Here is a 23,341-nt window from a genome sequence, read left to right on the forward strand (position 1 = left end):
CTTGAGCTTTTCATAATTTCATGTAAACTTCATAATTATGAACATAATGCAAGTTTAAAAATGAATTTGAAATGTTCCAAGAGCCAACCTAATTTCTTGTTGCATACTGCAGTGCATGGCCAAGATTGTTTTTGGAACTTCTTTCACAGGTTTGGGGCCAACCAAAGTTTTTTATAAATTCATAATCTTCACTTATTGCTTTTTTCACAAGGCATTATCTCATATGCTGCTCCTCGTATAGCCTGTCATTCTGTTCACGTGCGACATCCTATAAAAGAAATTGTAGGGGATGATGAGTTTATTTGAGAGGAAAATGACAGAACAGAATCCAGGGAAGCACTTTTTGACTTCCCAATGTAGTGCTCTAGACATGTATTTTAAGAGTAAAGCAAAGATATCCAAAAATTTAATCTTATACTTCAAGTGTAGGTGTATATTACACATTCATGTACTTTCAAGTCAAGACATATATCCACTTAATGACCTCCACTTAATATCCTCAATTTTCTACACTAATCATTTCATATATATTAATACCCTATGTATTCTTTAGTTTTATGTAAAACAAGCAATTTGTAGAACTGCCAAAACCCATAGATTATGGAGAAAATAATAATAATCACTTCTATATTCTGTATTCTTATAGTGGTTCATGGAACAGAACACAGTTTAGCTGATGGCAATGCTATTCGTTGGAATCTTGAAAACTTCGATATTGATGAAGGTGATGAAGCAGATGATCCTCTGTTTTGGAAAAGTGAACATGGTAACAAGGTTCTTGTGAATGTTGATGGCTTTGGTGCAGTTGGAGACGGAATTTCTGATGATACTCAGGTGAATGGTGCATGATAACCTTAAAAATATATAAATTGGTTGAAACGCATCTGTGTTATTCGGCCATATAATGCAAGTACCCTCTTCATGTTTTAATCTACTGGCTAATAATACACAATGCAGACACTTAATAACATCTGTAGAGTTATGGAAAAATTTGCAGGGAAGTTACTGGAACACCGTGATCTATATTACCAACATTTACTTCAAAGTTATTCCCATTTAATTCTTCTTAATTTTCTATCAGGCTTTTGTAAATGCATGGAAGCAAGTCTGCTCTACACCAAGATCTGTCCTTTTAGTACCCAAAGGAGGTCGCTACCTTGTTAATGCAACTAGATTCAAAGGGCCTTGTGCTGATAAGTTGATCATTCAGGTAATCTGTAATACCTTATTTCTTCTTTCTTCAGTTTCTTACATTGTTAAACGATGTGGTGCCGAGGAAATTAGAGTTTAGGATATATGGAACCAGTATATTGTATAATCAGGTTAACATCTGCTTCCAGCACTGTAAGAGCATGCTGAGCTCAAGTAAAAATCATAATGAGTCTTAACATATCATTATCTGGTGGCACAGATTGACGGAACAATTGTAGCACCAGATGATCCTAAAAACTGGGATCCAAAAAGTCCACGAAATTGGATTAATTTCACAAATCTCAAGGCTGTTTTCTTCCAAGGTAGTGGAACTATTGATGGCTCGGGCAGCAAATGGTGGGCAGAATCCTGCAAAAAGAACAAGACGAATGTAAGATTTAAAAAAAATACTTGAAATTAGCAATCTATATTAGCATATCCTGCTCCTGTCTAATCATCTTTCTTCATCCTCTGCAGCCTTGCAAAGGAGCACCAAGTGTAAGTGTCTGCAATCTTCATCTAAACACTTCAAGTTAAGCCAGTATGCAATTAGTAAGAGGTTAGTTATGTGAGGCACAAAAATTATAAATTATAAAATGTTTTATTTGCAGGCGTTCACTATTGATTCAAGCTCAGCTGTTAGGGTGAAAGGCCTTACTTTTCAAAACAGTCAACAAATGAACTTTGTCATTTCTCGTTGTGAAGCTGTTCGTGTGTACAATGTACTTGTACGTTCACCAGAGGACAGTCCCAACACAGATGGAATTCATATCACTGGATCAACAAATGTCATTATCCAGAACACTAAAATTGGAACAGGTTCTATTATAACGCCACTTTTACTATCTAATACAATTCATGTATAGTCTGTGGTACTTATTTACGAATTTTAAAGAAGGATTGATTGTCGAAAATTTCAGTAGTAAATTTGGAAGAGACATACAAAATTCAAGAAAAAGGAACTTAATACTTCAATCTGGCTAGCCTTGCTATATGATGATTTATTGATCAGTGAATAATAAATTTAAATTTACCATCTGATTGATTAGTATCTCAGAGTAATCCGCGATAATTTCATAAAATCTAGAGGAGTTACAATCAGATTTGCAGATTTAATTCGATAACTGATATCTCGGATAATGTGCCAACTACCTTTAGTTCTGATATGTGATGTGTAGGTGATGACTGCATTTCAATTGTTAATGGTAGCTCAAATGTCAAGATGAAGATGATCTCTTGCGGACCTGGTCATGGAATTAGGTATTGTTTAATATACAAAGTTATATTAATTTGAGTTATTCAGTACATAGCAGTCATTACACGTAAGCATGTTCAGGTGAAATTACTTCAAGTTTTTTCTGGCTCACTTTGATTCTTCCGTGCAGCATAGGAAGCCTTGGGAAGGACAACTCGACAGGCATAGTTACACAGGTAGTCGTAGACAATGCATTTCTTCGAGGTACTACAAATGGTCTCAGAATCAAGACTTGGCAGGTAATAGCATCAACTTTTTTATGTTCTGTCAGTGCTAAAGTTTTTCCACAGATCTCAATAATTCAATGATTAGAAAAACCGGTTATATTTCTATTATGATATTTATTGGTTTTAAGTGCTGGGATATCTCTTCTATGCAACCGGTCTTTGCACAAAATAAGATTGGATAAAAAATGAGGCGTGCTGTTTTCTGGAATCTAAAGGAAATTTAACCACCAGCAAATTGTGCTTGGTTACATTCTTTCTCCATTTTTCAGGATACATTGTATTTTTCCATTTTAGCAATATACAACATGATAATGTCAAGCTTCTCTAAATACTGTACCAACATGAACTGGAAATGCATATTTATTTATCTTGCTTAATTATCTGGTGCAGAGCGGATCAGGTTATGTTCGGTCAATACGCTACCAAAATGTAAGAATGGAGGATGTGGCCAACCCCATCATAATTGACCAATTCTACTGTGATTCTCCCAAATCTTGTGATCAAAACCAGGTATATAGTCATTGGATATATAAGCCTTCAATCCTGAATGTATAAAAGCTTTCCACTTCACATCAACTTGGAAAGCGAAGATTTATGAATTTGCAACAACGCATAACCTTCATTATCATAAACCATTTCACTAATTTGAATCGCCTTCTTTATTTTCTATTTTCAAAGACATCAGCTATTGAAATAAGCCAAATCATGTACCGAAACATAAGTGGAACTTCGAAGAGCGCAAAGGCCATGAATTTTGCATGCAGCGATGGAGTTCCATGCAGCCACATTGTCCTGAACAACATCAACTTAGAGAGGAGGGATGGCACTGCAGAAACTTACTGCCATGCTGTGACAGGTTTTCGCTACGGATACGTACTGCCTTCGGCTGAATGCCTCTCTTCATCTGACAAAGACTCGATAATCACATGTGATCAAGAGACTGAGTTTGGCAAGCATAGTATAGAGCCACTCACACATACTGAACTTTGACATGGTTTCAAGGCCCTCGCATACCTTAAAAGTGATTGTGTAATAGCTTAAGTTTTCATAGATGCCATACACTTATACATATGATTTTGTTAATCACATTGAGGAAATTGTGGTTATGTAACATATAATTAACTTGAAGCAATATAGTTTTAATGAGATTATATGCAATATGGTTTTGAATAAAAACTTGAGTTTTTATACTAAAGTTCTCTTTCTGTAGAAGTCTCTAGTTCTTTAAATTTAAAACACATAATTTCCATTCCAAGTTGCTTGCAAGTTTAGAATAACACAGTTTCATCAACTCAGAGCAAAAAGCTTATTTAATTTTATGTTCTAATGAGACTTCTATTTATCAATTTCTTTGCTTTTAAAGAAGTAAGGTTCCTGTCTGTTGGTCTGCATGAAATTAAGGATTGATCAACTACTGCTATATGTATCTTCTAGGTACACACCTGACAGTATATTGAAGGCTTCTTTATTTATTTGGAATTAACAATTGTTAACTGTTTATACTAATTAATCTGACTGCACCCAACAATCTTAGCTACCATAATACACCACAATATTACAGCAACCATAAGCATTATTGAGTTAATTAGGTTGTTCAAGTCATTTCATTTGGTTAATTGACTGCAACTACCATATTAATCACTATTTAAAGTGAGTGTTTATTATACTAAAAAGGGGCTGCTCCAGTTACATGACAATTATAAATCCAAATATACCAGACATATATGGATAAAGTCATTCTTCTGCATGGTAAGAGGGTGAGCCCAGATCAGCTCAAGAACATAATATTTTGTGGAATTTTTATCCAATATATCATATTTTCTGGAAATAAGGTTGGCGCGGTATTAAAAATTGTGAAAATTTGGCAATCTTATTGATAGCCTATATTAATACAGGCTCAATAACAGAGGTCCAGGGCCCAATAAGAAGAGCCCAGAAAGTACTCAGCTTTAACCTTGAAGAGCCCAGGACGCGTGGCAATATCACCACCGTCCAGGTACCCCGGATCCAGAACATTACTACGGTCCGGATTCGATAGTACTCTGACGCATCCCAGGCGTCCACATGCCCTACAGTCCAAAAGACACACCTACGGTCCAGATTAAAAGGTACAAACCCCTAAACCCTAGTGAGAGGCCTATAAAAGGCATGACAAAAGGAAGGTTACAGGTTACACTCTCTCTTACATATATTTACATACACACACACGTACACACCATAAAAACACTTGCATAATTCCCGTTTTACCCCTTTTCTCCTTCAAAACCCTTTCTCATTCTCACACCGGAGGTGCCGCGGGGACGCTACCCCCTTCCAGTTCTGTTTTGTAGGTTTCCACCATACAGCTACACCACACGCCGCCGCCATTTCCGCCAAAACGGAGCTTGAGTCCGGGCCAAGCGAGGAGAAGACCCGGGGTCTGCAAAAACACAGCCCATGTATCTTTGGCCCCGGCTGGAATCCTAACAGTCGTCTGACACCCCGAATTTGCAGCGTCAGCTTTTTAAGAGTCCGGTCAAATCAAATGCCAGGATTGTGCTTATCCACCAAACCTTGCCCAAAATTCAAATTTAAAATCGACTAGCCAAGTCAACCCCGGAGTCTCATTCCCATTTGACCCCGGGGTCAGGGGCAACAAATCAAAAAACCACAAATTTTTTTAAGTATTTCAAGGAATCCCACCTTGAACTACAATCAAATTACTAGCCAAGTCAACCCCGAAGTCTCATTCCCGTTTGACCCTGGGGTTAGGTGTAATAACCATGATTTTTGTAATTATAAATATATATACATTTTTCGCATTTTTAATTATTTGATTATATAAGAAAATAATATTTTAGTGATTATGTTTATATTGGAGTTGCGTCTCCTAGGATTTGCTTTATTTTTAGCCTAGATGATTTTATTTCTGTCTCGAATTCTAGAATTTTATGAAAAACTAGAAACTTATTCTTATTATGGATTAAATTTGGAGTTTAGCTGAATATTTAAGTATAATTATTTTCTGAAAAGTTGGGGTATTACAGTTGGTATTCAGAGCCCGGGTTAGCTTTCTGTAGACTGCCCTTTTAGGCTTGACATGTGAGTTATGAGTTTAGTTATTTGTGTTTCCAAAACAAACTACTTCAATTTTTTTTTTGGTTAAATGTTTTGTGACTTTCTCGATGCAGAAATATTTTTGGTATCATTAAATATTTTTGGTATGTTTAAATTTGGGGACCAAATTTTTTTAAGGAGGGTAGAATGTAATAACCATGATTTTTGTAATTATAAATATATATACATTTTTCGCATTTTTAATTATTTGGTTATATAAGAAAATAATATTTTATTATATAGATTAGTTATAAAATATTAAGACGTGTATTTTTATATTAAAAATAAACATTTCTAATTATCCAAAATATTTAAGTAAGGTTAAATATAAAAAAAACTGTTTTAGTTTATATGTGCATAATTTTAATGTGATATATATTATTCTATGACTAGAATTTAAAAATGGGTGTAGTTATGTTGTGTATATATATTAGTACGTGTTAGCATATCATTTATCTCTGTATAACATCTTCTCTTTTCGGGTACGTTCTATTTCCCATGTTTTCACTTGTGTGTTTTACATGTTTAATGCATACTTCTATATATATATATAATTAAATTACATTTTTGTGAACTTATGTATGACTACTCTAATTCACTTGTTATTAGTTTATTTTATTATTTAGTTTCACGGTTATGTGTATAACACTATAGTTTACTTAATTTAATTATTTAGTTTGATGTTGATTATTAAATGATTTAGTTAACAATCACCATTTTTTTGTAAATATTTAATGCATGAATTTATGTTTATAATTAAGTGTTTTGCGCATGCATAATAATTCATATGTTATATGTTAAATATATGTTTGATTTAGATATGCATTTAGATTAGTGCATCAATTAAATATATGCTCATTTATTAAATTGGTTATACTTATTTTGTATAATGATATTTTAACACGTAAGGTTATGAAAATTTTATACACCAATATTTATATTTTGTCCACTTGCATAATCCTAAGCATATGTTACCTATTTTATTTATCTTTGTTATTTTATTTTAAGGATTATATAGATGGTAAATATTAAACGTACATCCATTTTATTCTGAATTTAAATATTTTACATAGACTTGATTTATTATTATTATATATAATGTATTTAAGTGTTGAGTATTTTTATTGGTCGGTATACTATTTTAAACTATTATATGAGAATGGTCGTATTTATATGTTAATATGAATTTATTTTGTTACTTGTAGTGACATTTAATTGTTATTTTGGGTTAAGTTTTATAAAGTTAAAGTTTTGTTAGCTTAGTGGCATACACAAGTTAACATTATGATTATTTAATTAAGTATATATGTGTGTATGTCTAGGTTCATTTTGGCAACATAATTTGGGAGATATTTCTATTAAGGTAAGTTAACTTTTCACACTTTATTTTATTTTGAAATCTTTTAAATACTTTTGTACAACGTTTGTTTTAAAATTTATGGATCAGGTACCCTGTTTTAGAAATAAGAATTCCCAGTGAGCTCTGACTTATGAACCAGTTAGTAATTGCGTATAGTTCCGGAACTAGCCTTTGATACCTTACTAGGGAGTGCTACTTATGATGCCTTCGGGAGCGCACACTCTATGATACCTTAGTAAGGGGCGCATTATTGACAGAAATTATGAACTTTTGATACTGTGTCACCAGATATTTGTGGCCTTAGCGAGCTGTGGAATTTTATATCTTATGTCATATGGATTTCGAAAAATGATTTTTGTTTTATAAAATTATGATACTTGATCCACTAGTGTAGAATTGTTTTTTTGCTGGGCTCTTGGCTCATTACTTGCAAATTTTCAGGTGCTTAGCTTTTAGGACATCTTAAAGGTGGATGCTTTGGAATAATATTTTAGTGATTATGTTTATATTGGAGTTGCGTCTCCTAGGATTTGCTTTATTTTTAGCCTAGATGATTTTATTTTTGTCTCGAATTCTAGAATTTTATGAAAAACTAGAAACTTATTCTTATTATGGATTAAATTTGGAGTTTAGCTGAATATTTAAGTATAATTATTTTCTGAAAAGTTGGGGTATTACATTAGGGGCAACAAATCCCACCTTGAACTAAAATCAAATGACTAACCAAGTCAGCCCCGGGGTCTCATTCCCATTTGACCCCGGGGTTAGAGGGCAACAAATCAAATAAACCCCCAAAATTTTTCTAAGTACTTCAAGTAATCCCACCTTGAACTAAAATCAAATGACTAACTAAGTCAGCCCCGGGGTCTCATTCCCATTTGACCCCGGGGTTAGGGGGTAACAAATCAAATAAACCCCCAAAATTTTTCTAAGTACTTCAAGGAATCCCACCTTGAACTAAAAATCAAACGACTAGCCAAGTCAACCCCGGAGTCTCATTCTCATTTGACCCCGGGGTTAGGGGCAACAAATCAAATAAACCCCCAAAAATTTTCCAAGGCGGTGCAATAACTACTCTACTCCCCCATCCGGGTAAACTCGCATAAGGGAGTGGGGGCAAATGATAGCCTATATTAATACAGGCCCATAACAGAGGCCCATAGCCCAATAAGAAGAGCCCAGGAAGTACTCAGCTTTAACCTTGAAGAGTCCAGGATGCGTGGCAACATCACCACCGTCTAGGTACCCCGGATCCAGAACATTCCTACGGTCCGGATTCGATAGTACTCTGACGCATCCCAGACGTCCAAATGCCCTACAGTCCAAAAGGCACACCTACGGTCCAGATTAAAAGGTACAAACCCCTAAACCCGAGTGAGAGGCCTATAAAAGGCAGGACAAAAGGAAGGTTACAGGTTACAGGTTACACTCTCTCTTACATATATTTACATATACACACACGTACACACCATAAAAACACTTGCATAATTCCCGTTTTGCCCCTTTTCACCTTCAAAGCCCTTTCTCATTCTCACACCGGAGGTGCCACGGGGACGCCACCCCCTCCGGTTCTATTTTGTAGATTCCCACCCTATAGCTACACCACACGCCGCCGCCATTTCCGTCAAAACGGAGCTTGAGTCCGGGCCAAGCGAGGAGAGGACCCCAGGGCGAATTGGGATTATCACTTATCAATGCAAGACGTATACGAAAGGTAAAGTATGAAGAGGAAAGCAACCTTCGAGTATATAACTTTTTACATTTTCATGCTTATGTCTTGATTAGTGAGGATGATCAATGTGGTGGAATTAATGACAATGACAGTAGTGTGAATTATTGAGCAAAAGCCATGTAGGAATGTACAAGTACAAGAGGGAGAGGAGCTTTTCTCATTCCTAGATCTTGCCTGTCCAAGAATGATAATGTTGCCAATCACTCAGGACCCTGGGGCCTCAACAAAGGAAATAGACTTATATCCGTGAACCCTGTAAGCTCATTCTTGTTTTTAGGCTATTATTAATGAAGATCATACACATTATTACTGAAACAGGACCCCTCAAAACTTCACATGCTCAAAAACAGAGCCACAAACATTTAAAATTAGCAAGAATAATAGACATTACACACATTAATGTTCTTTATTATAAACAAGCTTGGAAGCTTGCTTGACCTTGAAGAATATTAAAAGTTTTGAGGCCACAACTAATGATAGACGGGGAAGAAAAGAATGCTGTCAAGCCACACATGATTATGGACGAAGAACCAACAACTTAATAATCTAATCATACTCTAATCATACATATATATGGTATAATGTTCACGACAAGAGTAGAAGAAGAGGCTCACGAGTGTGTCTCACAAAAAGACGGCTTATATTCTGTATTAATCAACCCCCCTGGTTCCAAATGTCTGTATGGTATTCAATAATTGCTTTCACAGGGACACTTCTAATGCCATATAGCTATATAATTTAACACGCAGTGTGCAGTGGCTACTTAGTACTTAATTTGTATGGGACCAAGCAGCATTTGCCCCATTATAATTTGCGATCAGATGGAGAGGTAAATACCTGAGATCATCGGAATAATAATGTTAATATTACAAGTATGTATCCTTGTTCTGATATATTTAATTTTTCAGATTATCATAGTTGTTTGGCACGGAGCTTGAATTGTGACAAGTATTATACCAGTAATCTGCAAAATCAGTGCCTGAGCATACTGATATTTACAAGGACAAATTGCGAGAAAAGTACTGTGTCAATTATGAGTCCCCAGTAAACTGGATGTGTGCATGTGCACGTGTACGTGTACATGTAACCTCTTTTTCTCTAAAGAACTTTCAGTGTCCAGTATTATCTTCTTTTTCTATAAACCAGTTGTTGCATAGTTCTCAGTGCCTCTACTTCTAAATTTTTCAGGTCATCTAAATTAAGATCGCGTGTGGTTGATCTCAGAGATCGCTATTCAGGTAGTCCTGTTTTTATGATTTTTCTGTTTTTAGGATAAACAAAACAAGAGCTCAATTCTAATTCTCTTCCTCAGAACAAGTAAATGATTTTTTTTTTCTCCAGAAGTTAATGTTACGTAGCTAAACATAGTTTGACGTGATAGTGAAGTGTCTTTAAAATACCGGTTCTTTCTTGAAAGCAGTTGGATGCTGCTAATATTATGTCAATTTTACTCATTCGTCAGTTTAAACATGTGATCCAATAGAAGCTGCTGCTACTGTTATTGTTTTTGTAAACCAAATTATTACTGGTTGACAATTGACATAGATATATTGATCTGCAAATCACACTATTTGTTGTACAATTGTGGCAGGTGTAAATTTTTAGTAGCGTTCAGGTAGTACCAACTAAAAGAAAAAGAAACATTTAAAAGCCAAAACCATGGGCGCATGATAGAGCTCTTTTAATAATTGAAATACTTGCCCCAATCTAACATAATCTGTCACACTCTTCATATATTGTGTACATATACTCTATCATACATTACTATTTAAACAATTATTACCAAGGTAAATCCTTAAACCAAACCAAACCATGTGGAGTAAAATCCCAAACGCATGAATGGCACGATAATGGTCCTCGGAGAAGTTTAAGAAATGCTTGAAGAATAACGGATTAAGCGATCACCGTGTTTAGATGGTCCATGTCTCCTCTAACAGAGAGATAGGCCAATGTTTAGGAGCCAGAATAAGGGGGGTTGTAGCTAGTGTTGGTGGTTTGAGAAAACAAAAAAATACTGAAGTCTAACCCGTGAATGATGCATGTGATCATACAAGAGCTATGCCATGCCATCTATTCACAAATTACAGACCCACTCACCTGTCCTTTTTTGGCTTTTACATCAACTGCCATCGATACATAACAACTAGTAGTTGCATAACAGATACGTATAATTTAAATGCACAAAAATCATGACTGGCATTGACATACAGGAGAGGCTAAAATATGCTTGCAATTCAGTAAATGCGTGATGTTTTCGGTTTCACGTACAGACTTGCATGAACCGTATACAACATATAGGCCTTGGGCATCTGGATAGGAACAACATTTTGGGACAGAGGGAGTAGCTCGTAATAAAATAAGAAGGTAGAATATATATAAGATTAAAACCTAGTAATAATAAACTATTTCTACTCATGCTGCACAGCCCACAGGGCTTTGGAGTATTCTTCCTATATAAACACCAAACAAGCTGCTCTGTTGCCTATCTGAAAATGGGTTCTTTTGGTTGCAGAAGGCTTCCATTTATACTTCTCGTTCTCTTACTAGCTTGTTCGTCCACATTTCAAACATGCGATGCTAGAAGAGGCAAGCACCGGAGACATAGCAGAAGTTTCACAACCTCTTTGTCCAAGAAGAATGGAAAAAATCATGGTAGTAGTCATCATCACAGCAATGGCAGCAAGTCTAAACCGAAGACACCGTCTCCAACAGCACCAACACCAGCACCTCCAGCAACTAAACCAAAAGATCCTTCTTCACCAACCCCGCCTAAGAAAGACCGTGTCTATGTTTCAGCTGCTACATTTCATGTATTAGATTTTGGTGCCAAAGGGGATGGAAAAACTGATGATACACGGGTAACATTTGTTTTACATACTCTAATTTTATCACATTGATTGAAATTCTTGATATGATCATGCACAAAACGTAGAATTTGTTATAATATGTTATAGCCAGACAAATAAGAGGCCTAAATGCAGTCTTGAGCTTTCACTATGTCCTGTCAAGTGTGATAGAGTATAAACTGTTAAAAAAACAAACTCACTCACATTTAGTTAGCACTCCATGTGAGCAAACATCGATCATTCATCATCCCGCAAGTAATATAAGAAAGAAATGCTCAAATTTCTTGTAGTCTACAGACAGTATGCAACTGTTAGTAATGACAGGTTACATGATATATTCCTTCCAGTAAAGAAGGAAACAAAATTTTCAGAAATACAGAGTCAACTGATCCAAGGTGTATTAACGCTAGAGAATGTGAAAAATCAAAACAGAGAAAATGACACCGATTAAGTGGAAAGTTGCAAGATCAATAGGGGACCATCCAAGTGACTCTTGTTGCGTGAGTTTGTCTAAGGTTCTAACAAAATAATATACTCCGTATATGTTTATTGTGAGAACTGCCAAGATTAAATATATTGACCAACATAGACATGTAGAGGAATGGAAGCAAATGAAGTTAGATTACTGATTTGGAAAAAATGTCTCTTATTTTGCAACACAGGCATTTCAAGCTGCATGGGCAGCCGCTTGCAAAGTTGAGGCGTCCACCATAGTCGTCCCATCAGCATATGTGTTTGTTGTAGGGCCTGTTTCGTTCTCTGGTCCTTATTGTCGACATGACATCGTTTTTCAGGTACTTCTCAATTTTCATTCCTTCGATTTTTTGACCGAAAAACGTACAATTGAATCATGTAACAGATCAGTTGGACCATAAGTTTCAATCTGTCATTACATCAAAAAATCGGGCTTGTCTAATATGTTCTAGCTTCGGTAACCATTTCATCATGCATCAGAATCTTCTTATGCTAAACGATGACCATCTTTTCACAGCTTGATGGTACAATAATTGCTCCGACAAATTTCAAAGCTTTTGGTTCAGGTCTCTTTCAATGGCTTGGATTTTCAAAACTTGTAGGGATCACAATTCAGGGTACAGGCGTCATTGATGGAAGAGGCTCTATTTGGTGGCAAGACTCCTCATTAGATGATCCTTTAGATGATGAATTAAGCCTGATTGTACCATTAAACATCACAGTGGAGAAATCTCTACCAGTTCCTGTAATTGTTTCTTTCCTCTTGTTTCCATCTTCATTTAGTTTTTTAAAACTTAGTGTTGTTTATTTTTCTCCAACAACGTTTTGTTGCAGATAAGCAGCTCACTTGGTGGAAAGATGCCAAGCATCAAGCCAACTGTAAGAACCAATCGAAAAGCAATACAAGTTTCTAGCTTGTTCCTTGATCACAAATCATGAAAATTAACAACTAATGTTGCTATGCAGGCACTGAGGTTTTATGGAAGTTTTAATGTGACGGTCACGGGCATAACAATTCAGAACAGTCCACAATGTCACCTCAAGTTTGATAATTGTTTGGGAGTTTCAGTATATAATATAACTGTCTCATCTCCGGGTGATAGTCCTAATACAGATGGAATTCACTTACAAAATTCAAGAGATGTGCTGATCCGTGCTGCCAACCTTGCCTGCGGTAGTACTAAACATCTTCAGTTCTCTGTGTGTGTACTTTCGCGATGTTGGAAATCATTGTAACCATGACTTTAGAACCTAAAGCTCGTAGTTTCATGGTCAAGGTTTAAGGTTGAGTCATTAGTAGTCCCAGTATTCTCCTCTTAATTTATTACTGAGTATGAAATCCATCATGCTAATCAACCTTGCGAAATTTACCAAGTCCTCTCACTAATCTGACATACCACAAAATCATGTCTTGCGTATTATCTATCCACCACAACATTATATAAGACTCACAAACTGGCAGAGTCATTTTTATAGTTTGACTGAACCCGAAAGAGTGTAGAGATTAATTTTCATCCTTTATCTTCTTCATGATCAAGAATTAATGCTTCCTCTTCCATTGTATTTATTTTGTTCTTTGATTCTTCAGCGGCCAGTAAAGCTGTAGAAACAGACAAGACAGCACCTTTGTAATTCTACAATAAATATGTTCTCAAATTTAATGCCATCTGCAGGAGATGACTGCATTTCAATACAGACTGGATGCTCAAATGTATATGTGCATAATGTCAACTGTGGACCAGGACATGGAATTAGCATTGGCGGGCTAGGAAGAGATAATACAAAAGCCTGTGTCTCAAATGTTACAGTTCGAGACATTAGTATGCATAACACAATGAATGGTGTTAGGATAAAGACCTGGCAGGTATTTGCTATTTATCTGCCTGAAACTAATATATATTTTAGCAAACAGCTCTCCATATGTTGATTGGATTATCCAGCTAATTATCCTATATCAAAAAATTAGGTTTCTACTTTAATATCTGAAGCAAGAACCAGCTAGACCCTCAGAAATTGGGAACAGAATCCCTTCATCATTTATCAATCGTCTAATATGACACATAATCATAATTCTCAGCTCAAACCTTTTTATCCTATTCCCGCAAATCTCCCTAACGGGAAATTTTTACATTCTTACCTAGCGTGCAAGTTCACAAGTTCTTACTTAGTTTCAAATGTTAATTTTTGCAGGGTGGCTCGGGTTCTGTGCAAGGGGTATTATTCTCGAACATTCAAGTTTCTCAAGTCCAATTTCCAATCATAATCGACCAATTTTATTGTGACAAAAGCAGTTGTAAGAACCAAACAAGTGCTGTGGCTCTATCGGGGATCACCTACGAAAGGATCAGAGGAACATACACAGTAAAGCCTGTGCACTTTGCCTGTAGTGACAGCCTTCCATGCACGGAAGTTACCTTGAATGCCATTCAACTGAAACCACTGCAAGAAAACTACCACATGTATGATCCATTCTGCTGGCGCACATTTGGAGAGTTGTACTCTGCAACTGTCCCTCCAATAGATTGTCTGGAGGCTGGGAAGCCATTAAAAAATCGGATTCAGGCTGATCATGATCTGTGCTGAGGCTACCTTAAGGTATATGTAATAATGTAATTGTGTGGTTGGTGCTGATTCCTGACCCCGAATACATTAGCAAGACACGTACATATCTCATAGACTGAAGTGTCAACATAGTTCATGTTAAGTCCAATACTATATGAAGAACAATCAAATTTTGACAATTGATTAATAAGAGGAGATTGCAGCTGAACATTACAAAACAATGGGGAAAACCCTTCTTTCTGGTGCAGACTGCAGAGACAAGATGTGAGCCATTTAATGTTTTACCAAATCCATTTGCTCACATTGCTTCATACCAACTGAATCACGATTTTAACATAATCTCCATTTCCATTAAATTTCGTTCATCACATTTTCAGAAAACTAGCATAAAACATAAATTTCTTAGTTCAGTATATATAGCAACTATTTATTTTAAAACTAGTGTAACATAAATGTTTTATTAAAGCAAGCAATGCAATACAACACTATAATTTGTGTCATTTCGATAATTTGAAACCAAATGTTAAAAATTTCAACATGGTTATAACTTTACATGTAAATACAAAATCTAAAAGAAAAATTGGTACATGCATAGTGATGAACTTTATATAAAATCTAAAAGAAAAAAACAGAAATTAGTTAAACTAGAAATTATCTCGTAAAAGTTTGATATTCTACGGATCACTCAGGAATGGGTCTCCATTTCAGAAAAAAAAGGTAATTAAACAATGAATTTGTAGAATACATAGACTAAACAGAGAGCAGAAAGTTGTTGAAAAGTTGGTGTTTATAAAAATGAGAAAATTGCACTTTGTCCCCTTTTATTTTGTTTCAAAAACAAATGTGTATCAATAGTATTGGAAACTCAGTTTACACCGCTCAACTTTAACCTGTTAATTCAGAAAGCACCCCTTAGACGGTTATTATTAAAAAAGGGGTAAAATGAAAATTTCAGTAAAATATCAACTAAACTAATTTTTTTATTTTTCAGATTATATTAAAAATTGAATTTATTATTATAACTATAAAATAATATCTTTAAATTTTTTGAATAATATTATATAGTTGAGTTTTGAATTTTAGTAATATTATTAATGCCAAAAATTATATAATTCTACCAAAATTAAATTCAAAATATTTTTTTTAATATATTTTATATATATTTAATTTAATGTAATTATTTCATTTTAAAGTCTTTGACGTGGTTATGATTTTAAAGTGCATTTAATGAAAATATTCTGATCAATATTAATATTTAATATACAAGAAATCATTTTTATAAATAATTTAACTTATTTTTGAAATTCCAACTAAAATTTATTTACATTTTAAAATAAAATTCCCTTTTTACGCCTTATTATTTTAATTATAATCTGCAAAAGTTGCATACTGAATTAGTGAGTTGAAGTTGAGGGGTGCAAGTTGTATTTGCTAAAGTTGAGGGGTACAAAATTATTTTTTAAACTTTGTTTGAGGGTGCAAAGTGCATTTATCTCTATAAAAATTTAATAGCATTATGCAGTTGAGGAGAGCTGCGAAGACTTTATAATTTTAATAAGATTAAATTAACATATTATAACAATCTTAAAAAAATTAATAAAACTTAAAAATTATTACATGTCTACATAACTAATAATCCAAAGAAAAATTCTACTCTTTCAAAAATAATTTTATTAAAAGAAAAAATACCAAACTGAGGAAAATGATTAATATAAAATATAAATAATTGAAAGGAATATTGACGTAAACAAATGGGATATACACAGATAAATTCCAATTGGGCACGGGGAACACAGACAAAAACCAATAGCAATATCAAATAACATGATGAGTGGCCTTATCTTATCCAATCAAAGTTGACACAAGAGAAGTAGTATGAAAGATTAGCCTTTTGGCAACAAAGCTAAAAATACAACGGTACAGGCCTCCGCTAGTAAAAAAAGAACCCAAAATGGCTAACAATTTTACAGAAAAAGACTTGTGCACTGCCACAAGGAGATTGTGCTCTGTTTCTAGCCACCTTGTTCCCGTTGCGCCACCTTCCATTTCTTTTCATAATTGCAGCAGTGCTAACTCCATCAATGATAGCTACCATCGTATTCATGGAGATGTCTCTACGCTTCAACCTGTCTGGAAACTTGCTTCTGATGAGCTGGGAATAGAGTATACTGATATTGTTTACGAGAAAGCTACTGATGAAGGCATTGCTAAGGTCACTTGTTTACTGATTTAAGCTCCATTTATTAATTCTGAAGCTATTGCAATTTACAATTTTATTTGATTATGCCAATGTCATAGACTCATTTACTAAGGCCAGCGAATTGGCTACCGATGATTTGATCATAGGTTCCGTGTTTTGATTAAATGAACTCAACACCTGGTATTAGTTTCTACTTGTAGAATTAAATGAACTCAACACCTGGTATTAGTTTCTACTTGTAGAATTAAATGAACTCAACACTAGTCATGTATCCATTGGAGTACAATCCCAGGGATAACTACTACTTAAGCGAGAAAAAAGAGAGACCGTGCTTCAATTTAATAAATATAATTATTTATTTAATTGATAGTTACAGAAAAAGTGTATAGTTATTGATTAGTAAGTTGAATGTAAGATCGCTACAAAACTATGTTATGTTTCGTTGGGGAGAATGGAATGAATGGGATGGAATGAGTGAAAAATAAAGGAAGACAATGGAGGTAGGAGGGAAGATTTAAAATATAATGAGGGAGGACAAAATTTTCATGAGATTTGACAAAAAAATAAGTATGGAGGAGAATGGATCATTCCTTCCCAAATTTGGAGGCTTGAACTATGGCTCAAGTTCTAATGAATATGGAAGGAATGAAAATTTTAAACATTTACCCCTAATGTAGTTCAAATCTCATTCAATTCCCTTTCAATTTCATTCACATTAACCAAACACAACATAAGGCTTTTCCCATGCTTGAAACTTGTAATTTTGAGGTACTAGCCAAGTACTTGTAATAATTTTGATGATATTCATTTTCGTAAAACATTGCATCTCTATTCTCAAAAGTCGACACCTTTTGATTTTATTTAATTGTCAACAAAATTTGCTTCTAGTGTATGTTACTATTTTTAATAATTTATTAATTTAGCAAGCGCATAGCTGCAAATGATATGCTACTGTGCTACAATTTGATAGTTTTACTTCTTTTTAAATTGTAGATCACAATTAACAGGCCAGAAAGAAGAAATGCATTTCGACCAAAAACAATCAAGGAACTTATTCGTGCATTTAATGATGCAAGGGATGATAATTCAGTGGGAGTGATCATTCTTACTGGAAAGGTTATTTCTTCTGTTTAGTAGTTATACAGTATGCATACTTTCATCACCCTTGGATTCCTCAAATTTAATCAACATGCCTTGGAACTGTTTTGCGCACTACCACCGGTATCAGGAGTTTAATGGTGCCAAGTGCTAACTGCTAAAAGAAAGATTACAGCAACGACATAGATAAAAAGTAAAAATGTCAGTTATACAAATTCTCAACTCCCGCTAAAGTAACTATTAAGATTCAAACTTGCAACAATCCCTGCTATGTATGTTAAAATTAATGTATGTGGTTCCATCTTTATATTGAAAGGTGATTTCCATTTCTCTTCAAATGTACTGAAGTGGTGGTTTCTTATGCATCCACTAAGTTATGAATACATATTGAGAGTTTTATGTTGTTACAGGGGTCAAAAGCATTCTGCAGTGGTGGCGATCAAGCATTGAGAAGTAAAGATGGTTATGCTGATTATGAAAATTTTGGTCGATTGAATGTTTTAGATTTACAGGTACTTTACTGAATGTATTTAGCTTAGTTGCCCTTATAAACAATTCTTCTTTATGTTTTCTCCATTGACCACTTAATGTGAGATGTATCAATTAGAATTTGATAGGAAGTTAAGTTTTTATAATTAGGACTTTGTCTTTCTTTTACTCTTCTTTTTGTTTTTGCTTAATTACCCATTTTCTTTCTATGCAAAGGTGCAAATTCGGCGACTTCCAAAACCAGTGATTGCAATGGTAGCATCCTTGCTCACAATTTTTCTGTTTACATTTCTTGACTATATTGTTACCAAAATATCTTACTCTTGGAAATAGGTTGCAGGTTATGCAGTTGGCGGAGGACATGTGCTACATATGGTCTGTGATCTAACAATTGCAGCTGATAATGCTGTTTTTGGTCAAACGGGTCCGAAGGTGCTTCCCCCCTCCCTCCTCTCCCTCTAATCGACCTCTCTCTGTTCTGTCCTTCATTTTATGTGTGACTGTATGTAGTAGAAGTTTGCAACAGTTTTGCTATCAATAATTGCTTATGTTCTATTGGTTAACACAAGAGGAATATAATTCCTTGAAAACTTTATGCTAGCTTCTATAATACTTTCGTCATGGGCACTGCAGGTTGGAAGCTTTGATGCTGGTTACGGATCTTCAATAATGTCTCGTTTGGTACGTACCAAGTAATTAAAATCAAGCATACATTTAACACAGACAAGATTTGGTGTTCGTTTGTAGAAAAGGCTAATTGTTATGTATGTTCGTTACTTTGTTCCGGTGCAAATTGCATTTTTCGTGTTTGAAGAAGAGTTGTAAATCTAGTTTACTATGTAACTTGAGAAATCAAGAAGAATCTCTTTAAGGAGATCATATATGCTTCGACAGGTTGGACCTAAAAAGGCACGGGAAATGTGGTTTCTGTCAAGGTTCTATACTGCTTCTGAGGCAGAAAAGATGGGACTTGTAAACACAGTTGTCCCGGTAAGGATCTGTATAGTTCAATGGCTATATTAGAATCTAATTGATAGTAAATTTGATGACACCTCTTAGATCAATTTGTCATTGACTCACTTGGACACTCTGATATTGGCATGTTTGAAAATTTTGTCTAGCTTGAGAAGTTGGAACAAGAGACGGTGAAATGGTGTAGAGAGATCCTAAGAAACAGCCCAACTGCAATTAGGGTGCTCAAGTCATCTCTTAACGCAGTTGATGATGGACATGCTGGACTCCAGGTAAATTCTAGCTCATAGCAACAATGTTGCCATTGTTATTTGGCATATGAATCCAATACTCAGCCTATCTTTATCATCTAAGCAGGAACTCGGAGGAAATGCTACCCTCATCTTTTATGGAACTGAAGAAGGTAACGAGGGGAAGACTGCATATATGGAACGTAGGCGCCCAGATTTTGCTAAATTTCCGCGGTTACCCTAATGTGTTGCTAAGCCTTTCTTGGTGGTGTCTTGGTAATGTTTGATCAACTTTCACTCGGGGCCGAGGGAGATCTATACAGAAGTGTTTCTAGAGGGAGAAACAGATCATACTTTAAAGTTTTAATTCAATTGAGGGAATAAAATTATTTCTGAAGCAAAAAGACCGAGAGAAAGAAAGGACGGGGGGCAACCATGATGAATTTTTAGATAATACTAAATGTTTTACTTGTGGACACATGTTTCAAACATAGTCTAAAATTCAGGTTTTCTGATGATCTTGTGTTGGTTACGTTAGAGAAGCAATTGAATCCTAAATAATTAAGAACACAAGGATAAACCATTGCCACTAGGCTATTCCATCTGCAATGTTTTCTTGATGAAAGAAGACATTATATTACTGAAAGGAGAGGTCTCTCAGTCTCTCTCAGGAGTACTGGGACTGCACAAAATGTAGAGAAGATGGTCCAATGGCCTGAAGTTACAGTCTTAGTGGAAATGCTGTTTGAAAAATAATGTCTGTTGCTGAGAAAAATGTTTGAAAAATATTTTAGATGCTAACCTCATCTAAAATATTGTAACACCCCCTTCTTAAAATAGAAGGAAGATATTACTAAAAATCCAAAAACCTGCAAACAGAGTACTAATATATTTCTAACAATAATTTAACAGTCTAAAATCTCTAAAATAATATTAAATCTCCAAAATGTCTAAACCAATAATATAAATGCTGAAATCTCTAATAAGAAATTAAGTCTAAATAATGATAGAAGTTTGAAATCCTAAGAACGAAATAAAGGGGAGCTCTCCATCACACAATCCCAGATCCCCCTAAGCATCTGCCAAAAAAAGAATATGGCATGAGCCAAACGCCCAGTACGGATTACAGTTTATAAATCAAGAGATCAGAAATAAATAATCTGCAAATTATAATAAAACAACAATTAAAAAAAAAATAAGGCTGAAACAACGAGGGGTTAAGATATTTCATACCGAGATCAGAACAGATACAAATACACACATCATAGGGTACCTAATACGTGCAACAAAATGGATAACGTGTACGGCATATACAACGTCACCATAAATCAAATCACAAATCAAACTCTGGGTGCACGCACGTATCCTGAAACAAATATCAAATGCGCAAAAGCTCCTCCCAAGAGCTAACAGAAGGATACGCCGTGACCAATCACACTGTCACGGAAGTGTCATGTCACTGGTGCCGCAATGACATGGCTGTAGTACCCCTATAATTGGTTAACTCGGTATACCCTAAATCACACTAAGGGTCCAAATGAAAAATAATATTTCTCGCAAAATTTAAAAATCACCTGAGACAAATAATTCAGATTTCCAAGCAGAGGGTGTCGTAAATAAATTATTGAAAATCGCATAAACAGATATCCAAAATTATCCAAATAAAATTTTAAAACAATTTTCGAAAATTAATATGATCAAAGCAAATATTAACGATAAGAGCAGAAAGTAAGAAGGAACGAAAATAAAATATGAAATTGAACAAATGAGAGATATTTAATATCTAAGAAGAGTATCTCCGAATAAAAAGGGGATAGAATTCGTACTTCGAGTATCGCAATTAAATATACTAAAGAAATCCGCAAACAATGCTCTAAATTCCCGGCCCGCGATCTAAATACAAAATTGTGATTTATTATTAAGGACATTTTATAACTAATCAGTTACCATAATTATTATTCAAATATTATTACTCCCTAACCCTGCTAACATTAATGAAGGAATTAATTTTATAACAATAGTATATATACACGTAACTACCATACAACTGAATGGTACCAATACCTTTTTACACAACTAATTAAATAATGAAAAGCTACATTCATGCATAACCAAATTTAACACCTCACCTTAGTTAAATACTTGTCAACACAAAGTTGAAAACTCTGCCTGCTAACTTACACGTGAAGTAGTTGTATATGAATACATACTAAATCAAAACGAAATAATAACCTAGACCAAGCATCTCGTATAAACATAATGTCAAGAATATATATATGTCCACTACATTCATGATTACAATAATATTAACAGGCTTTATAGATCTGTAATAAATTAATAAAATTTTTAGAAAAAAACATGTTATTACTATTATAAAATTATGATATAAAATATTAATAAATTCAGGAACTACCTTGCTGCAACTTGGGATTATAAAGTATATGGTGTGAGATCCTTCATTATTAAAAGAAAGAATAAAATAACATAAATTAAAATATTAAAATAACATATAATATTAGATAAAGCAAACGGTAATTCAAGAGCTCGCGAACAAAAGTTTACCCGAAATCACGTCATGAAGATTTAGCTTAATAAAATATTGTTATAAGTTCACGAATGAAACACATTCATTAACCAGACAATAAGAGATGTACAATTAATTTTTTTAAGAAAAAAAATTAATTAATAAATGAATTATACGTACCAGACAGAGAAGCAGTATCTGATAAGAAAGAAGAAGACTATATCTAGTACTCTGTTTCCTCTGAGTCTATCCGCCAATGCTCTTCTAGGGTTTTTCTTATCTCTTTTCCTTTTACTCCCGTACTTAATAATATCCATATATATATATATAACAAAATGTATCCTCCCACCATTAGAATTAAAATTTTAGTATTTAACTAAACATTATTAACTCTCCTTTTCCTTTTCTAACTTGATCTCTAATTCAAAATATATTATTATTATTATTATTATTATTATTATTATTATTATTATTATTATTATTATTATTATTATTATTGTTGTTGTTGTTGTTAAATCTACGTATATTACATATATACCTCCTTAAAAAAGGATTCCGTCCCCGAAATTAAACGAAACTAAATACTCGTACCTGAATCCACTAGGCCTTTGATGGTCTATCTTCACTTGTTGACATGTAAGACATTTCCCCACAAATTCAGCTATGTCTCCTTTCATTCCACTCCACCAAAAGTGCTTCTTCAGATCTCCATACATCTTAATAGAACCTGGACGAATAGAAAATGAAGAACTATGAGCCTCCTTCAAAATTTCCTCACGAATCGTCGGGTCTGCTGGCACGCACAATTTTCCACCCAACCATATCACACCCTCATCATCAACACGAAAATGTGTTTGCTTTCCACCTGCCACCTCGGATCTAATAGCTTCCAAACCTGTATCACTATTCTGAGCTTCCTTAACCCTTGAAACAAGATTCAATTCCACTTTCAAATTTGCAATGCTACCACTTGATCCTCTAACATACAACTCAACACCCAAGCGCTCCAAATCTGAAATAAGGTGCGGCTGAGTAATGAGAGATGCAACACTCCCCAAGTTCTTCCTACTAAGAGCGCATGCCAC

General features: G+C 34.5%; 3 protein-coding genes across 3 annotated transcripts; all 3 read left to right on the plus strand.

Annotated features, from left to right (window-relative positions):
* The first annotated feature begins 534 nt into the window (after positions 1-534).
* LOC141725111 (putative polygalacturonase At1g80170) lies at positions 535-3,868 on the plus strand. Its single transcript, XM_074527524.1, has 9 exons — positions 535-834; positions 1,082-1,210; positions 1,412-1,582; positions 1,669-1,689; positions 1,803-2,010; positions 2,370-2,451; positions 2,577-2,685; positions 3,064-3,183; positions 3,352-3,868. Exons 1-9 carry the CDS (start codon positions 601-603, stop codon positions 3,661-3,663), a joined length of 1,386 nt encoding a protein of 461 aa, XP_074383625.1. The 5' UTR covers positions 535-600; the 3' UTR covers positions 3,664-3,868.
* A 7,363-nt stretch (positions 3,869-11,231) lies between these two features.
* On the plus strand, positions 11,232-14,812 carry LOC141725112 (polygalacturonase At1g48100-like). Its single transcript, XM_074527526.1, has 7 exons — positions 11,232-11,719; positions 12,370-12,501; positions 12,699-12,926; positions 13,016-13,060; positions 13,148-13,355; positions 13,855-14,045; positions 14,372-14,812. The coding sequence occupies exons 1-7, from the start codon at positions 11,276-11,278 to the stop codon at positions 14,762-14,764; spliced, it is 1,641 nt and encodes a 546-aa protein (XP_074383627.1). The 5' UTR covers positions 11,232-11,275; the 3' UTR covers positions 14,765-14,812.
* A 1,773-nt stretch (positions 14,813-16,585) lies between these two features.
* Positions 16,586-20,250, plus strand: LOC141725113 (1,4-dihydroxy-2-naphthoyl-CoA synthase, peroxisomal). The gene is made up of 9 exons (XM_074527527.1): positions 16,586-16,955; positions 17,937-18,059; positions 18,452-18,553; positions 18,747-18,785; positions 18,864-18,962; positions 19,164-19,211; positions 19,425-19,520; positions 19,652-19,774; positions 19,860-20,250. Exons 1-9 carry the CDS (start codon positions 16,695-16,697, stop codon positions 19,974-19,976), a joined length of 1,008 nt encoding a protein of 335 aa, XP_074383628.1. The 5' UTR covers positions 16,586-16,694; the 3' UTR covers positions 19,977-20,250.
* The last annotated feature ends 3,091 nt before the right edge of the window (positions 20,251-23,341 follow it).

Source organism: Apium graveolens, chromosome 5, assembly GCF_009905375.1.
Source record: "Apium graveolens cultivar Ventura chromosome 5, ASM990537v1, whole genome shotgun sequence".
Classification (NCBI taxonomy): Eukaryota; Viridiplantae; Streptophyta; class Magnoliopsida; order Apiales; family Apiaceae; genus Apium; species Apium graveolens.

What these genes read in the sequence shown, in the direction of transcription:
- LOC141725111 (XM_074527524.1), top strand. Translation starts at nt 601, where the DNA reads ATGGAGAAAATAATAATAATCACTTCTATATTCTGTATTCTTATAGTG. An exon ending in GCAAAAAGAACAAGACGAAT is followed by an intron (nt 1,583 to 1,668) that starts GTAAGATTTAAA and finishes CATCCTCTGCAG; the next exon opens with CCTTGCAAAGGAGCACCAAG. An exon ending in AATCTTGTGATCAAAACCAG is followed by an intron (nt 3,184 to 3,351) that starts GTATATAGTCAT and finishes CTATTTTCAAAG; the next exon opens with ACATCAGCTATTGAAATAAG.
- LOC141725112 (XM_074527526.1), top strand. Translation starts at nt 11,276, where the DNA reads ATGCTGCACAGCCCACAGGGCTTTGGAGTATTCTTCCTATATAAACAC. An exon ending in AGAAATCTCTACCAGTTCCT is followed by an intron (nt 12,927 to 13,015) that starts GTAATTGTTTCT and finishes GTTTTGTTGCAG; the next exon opens with ATAAGCAGCTCACTTGGTGG. An exon ending in TGCTGCCAACCTTGCCTGCG is followed by an intron (nt 13,356 to 13,854) that starts GTAGTACTAAAC and finishes TGCCATCTGCAG; the next exon opens with GAGATGACTGCATTTCAATA.
- LOC141725113 (XM_074527527.1), top strand. Translation starts at nt 16,695, where the DNA reads ATGGCTAACAATTTTACAGAAAAAGACTTGTGCACTGCCACAAGGAGA. An exon ending in CTGATGAAGGCATTGCTAAG is followed by an intron (nt 16,956 to 17,936) that starts GTCACTTGTTTA and finishes TTTAAATTGTAG; the next exon opens with ATCACAATTAACAGGCCAGA. An exon ending in TGAATGTTTTAGATTTACAG is followed by an intron (nt 18,554 to 18,746) that starts GTACTTTACTGA and finishes TTCTATGCAAAG; the next exon opens with GTGCAAATTCGGCGACTTCC.